The sequence below is a fragment of the Zea mays genome, chromosome 10, assembly GCF_902167145.1.
Source record: "Zea mays cultivar B73 chromosome 10, Zm-B73-REFERENCE-NAM-5.0, whole genome shotgun sequence".
Classification (NCBI taxonomy): Eukaryota; Viridiplantae; Streptophyta; class Magnoliopsida; order Poales; family Poaceae; genus Zea; species Zea mays.
The window spans coordinates 140,410,175-140,413,740 of record NC_050105.1 but is presented as its reverse complement, the minus strand read 5'-3'; the positions used below and the strand labels follow the sequence as shown (position 1 = coordinate 140,413,740).

General features: G+C 43.1%; 1 protein-coding gene across 4 annotated transcripts; it reads left to right on the top strand.

Annotated features, from left to right (window-relative positions):
- Positions 1-1,053: 1,053 nt before the first annotated feature.
- Positions 1,054-3,566, top strand: LOC100282377 (Ser/Thr-rich protein T10 in DGCR region). 4 transcript variants are annotated; one of them, NM_001412108.1, is made up of 5 exons: positions 1,054-1,192; positions 1,294-1,479; positions 1,866-2,069; positions 2,868-3,062; positions 3,148-3,566. In NM_001412108.1, the coding sequence occupies exons 1-5, from the start codon at positions 1,124-1,126 to the stop codon at positions 3,280-3,282; spliced, it is 789 nt and encodes a 262-aa protein (NP_001399037.1). In that variant the 5' UTR covers positions 1,054-1,123; the 3' UTR covers positions 3,283-3,566. The 4 variants fall into 4 exon arrangements, with proteins under 4 accessions (NP_001399037.1, NP_001148760.2, NP_001399036.1 ...); NM_001155288.2 differs by having other exon boundaries at positions 1,284-1,479; NM_001412107.1 differs by lacking the exon at positions 1,294-1,479.

The following is a 3,566-nucleotide window of genomic DNA, read 5'->3' as shown; positions in this document are numbered from 1 at the left end:
CCGGGTTCCACGAATCCTTCAAACGAAGAACGATCACACAACTTGTTCAGTTTCCGGATCTCCAGCTTGACATCATCCAAGGCGGTGTCGACCTTGGGTTTCCAAGCTGACAGCTCCGCGCCCATCTCCTCCAGGACACTGATCCGCTGATCGCGTGACCCCGCCAACTCAGAGAACTTCATCTCCAATTTCTGATCCATGGCGGCGAACTTCTTTTCCATTTCGTCCAGGATCAATTTCGTGTTTATATCCATCGCTCCGACCTCCGAGTCGACGCTGAAGACGAGTGAAGTGATGGTGGGGTGGAGCAGGATCTAGAGTGGAATGGCTAAGATCGAGCCCTCTGATACCAAATGTTAACAATCGATCACAAGAACACACACATAAGAAGAGAAGACGTGGAGAACAAGATGGAGGACAGAAGCAGCTGCAGTTTAGTAGGTAGAATTCTGTTATAAATTATTCGATACCCCCATCAACTCTCTGCTTACAGACTTAATACTCTCTGCACAGCTGCCAGCGCATGAACACAGTCGCTCCTTTCTGGGCCTTGCTAAGCTGTCACCCACTCTGGACCCGTAACACGCACATTCGGCCTGTGTACACGAGTGCTCCTTCCTGGTCCATTCATTCCATCCTCTCCACCTGCACGGCCCGCCTCTTCAAGCTTCTTTTGTGGCGCCAAGGTGCTGACAAATACCTAGATTGTAATAACCATAAGCAGATTATTAGATGCTTATATAATCCATAAGCTGGTTATATAATTCTGAATAAAATAAATTGCTATAGAAGCTGTTTGGTAGTTTAAATCTGTGAAGAAGTTGTGCCAAATATAACTTTATAAAACCGCGTCATATCAAGTTATATTTTGTAAAAGAGAATAGAGGGAGTATTCAAAATTACTAACTTTTTTCAGGGACCTTTCTGCAAATACAGTAGTTGGCTGTCGCATAACAAGTTATATTTTGCAAAAGAGAATAGAGGGAGTATTCAATACTAACATTTTTCAGGGACCTTTCTGCAAATACAGTAGCATACTCGCATAGATAGATCCAACCATATTTCGATCCTCTTCAGGACGTTTCCACCTCCATCACCGCTGGTCGGCTATGTGCATCGCGGCATGGGCGTGGCACTGCCACCCGACGCACCGCCTGCTTCTGCTGTTCAATCGCGACGAGTATCACTCCAGGTGCGCGCCCCTCCCCTCGCCGTCCATCTCCACATCCCCATCTCTCTCTCTCTCTAAATCTCTAAGCCGGTACACCCGCGAATCGGTCCAGGCCGACGCAGCCGGCGCAGTGGTGGGCGGCGGGGGAGGAAGCCAAGGAAATCCTTGGAGGCAGGGACGAGCTCGGCGGGGGAACGTGGATGGGGTGCACGAGGGATGGTAAGCTCGCCTTCCTGACCAACGTGCGGGAACCCAGCTCTCTGATCGGGGCCAAGACCAGAGGACAGCTCCCGGTCAGGTTTCTACAGGTTCGGCCTTGTAAGCTTTGTGATGATGGCATGATTATAGAAGGATGAAGTTAGATTACTGTGTGGTCGTGCTCTGCAAGTCTGCATATGCTGCAAGGAAGAGAACGCTGCTTAAAATGTTCTGTGCCAGTAGGCAACTTGGTACAAATATGTAGGTGTTGACAATACCATCTGCAGAGGCATGGCTGTGTTTAATGTTAGATCGGTTCGCAGTCAAGTTCCAGCATTCGTCTTTGGTAATAAAAGAAACTAGCCTTTGCCTTTGTAAAACGCTTTCTAGAATTACATACCGAGTGGTCCATTTTGCTGCCTTCTATTTCAGCTTATGTTATCCCCATGGCTTCATTGTCTGTTTAAGAAATCCTCTACATTTATTCTGAATGTAGGGCAGCCTTTGTCCATTGGAGTATGCCACAGAAATTGCAAAGGAAGCAGATCAGTACAACGGCTTTAACCTTATATTGGCTGATGTGAACTCAGGAACCATGGTTTACATCTCTAATAGACCCGGAGGCGATCCTGTGATTCAAACAGTTGCTCCTGGGCTTCATGTGCTTTCGAATGCTGCAATTAATTCCCCTTGGCCAAAGGTAAGAGTGTAAGATATACATGGATTTTAGAAAGATATTGTGAATGTTAGGAACACAATTATTTTTGGAAGTTGTAATACACTTCAAAGTTGAGATTCTGGTTCTTTGAAGAATCTAATGCCACAATACTTGTTTGGTCATGGCTGTAGTCTCGACAGTCCAGGTCTATTTGATCTTCCATCAGTTTATTATGGAAAAGTCCTATTAGTGAAACACCAGAATGCTCATGTACCTTGCACTTTGTTGTGACATGCTAGCTCTGCCTTCTTAATGCCATTCTTCGATGGTTTTTATTGTTGATTGTTAGGTTATTTCATCAGTAAATGCTCTTATGTTATTCATTGATGTTACAAGTCCATGATCGTCTGCAGTTAATATATGGAAACTAGTATTCCATAATGGAACTTGCACAATTATGTTCTACCCTATAATGATGCCTAAGATATCTATTGGAGTCAAATGACGGGTCTATGTGTATTATCTTTGCTTTCTCTGAAACTGAGCAGATAACTTGGTCAATTTAGCTGCATAGGTTTATTCTTCGTGTTGGTTTAGTAGTTCTGGATTTCATAAGTTTTATGTAACACTATGGGCTATATTCTAGTTTCATCAAGTAAACCTAGTCTTGTTCACTTCATATGTGCTCTGCTCCCTAGTCCCTATTATTAAGTATTGATGTACATATACCATCATTTTCTACTCTTTTAAGTAATTTTCAGACTAAGTATCTTCCAATAATTTAAAATCAAACAATTGTCGAACATGGTTTACTTGTGGCATTCGTTTCTCACCGTGCAGGCAATGCGCTTAGGACAGAGTTTCAAAAGGTATTTGACAATACACGATGATGCAGAAGCCTCTTTAAAACAAATGGTAGAAGAGTTGATGATGGATACTGCCAGACCTGATAGATCTATGGTGCCTGACACCGGCGACGACCCTGAGTGGGAGTACAAGCTAAGCTCAATATTCATTGACACTGCAAAGGAACAGGCAAAAACCATGGTGTTCAGTATTTCAGTAGCTACCATTATTCTGTTTGGAAATAAATTATATCCATTTTTCTTCTTGATTTCAGGCACGATATGGAACACGAAGCATGGTGGCACTAGCAGCGAAATTGGAAGGTGAGGTAACATTCTATGAAAGGTACTTGGAGAACAGTTTGTGGAAGGAGAATCTCATACAGTTCCAGATGGAGAAGGCACAATAGGACTTGAGAGAAACTTAAGAACACTCGCAAAGACTGGTCGATTGCTTATTATTTTGCTATCACTTTATCTTTAAAGTGTATAGCAAGGCATATACAAGAGCAGTGTATAATATGGCTACTATTAATTACCCTTTTGTGCAGATGTACAGTAATGTTTATCCAAATACCACAAGAAGAATTGGTTGCATGTGCTATTCCCCCCTTGCCGCTGTATAATTTTGGAGGACATCAATTCTTTGCTGGCACAAAATTGCTGAAACTACAATGTCACCCTATGATTCTTT

Excerpts from the sequence above, each read along its gene's own strand:
- LOC100282377 (XM_008663714.4), top strand. The coding sequence starts at position 1,110 with ATGTGCATCGCGGCATGGGCGTGGCACTGCCACCCGACGCACCGCCTG. Across the intron at positions 1,193-1,283 it reads CGCGACGAGTATCACTCCAG|GCCGACGCAGCCGGCGCAGT; the intron begins GTGCGCGCCCCT and ends GAATCGGTCCAG. Across the intron at positions 1,480-1,865 it reads TCCCGGTCAGGTTTCTACAG|GGCAGCCTTTGTCCATTGGA; the intron begins GTTCGGCCTTGT and ends TTCTGAATGTAG.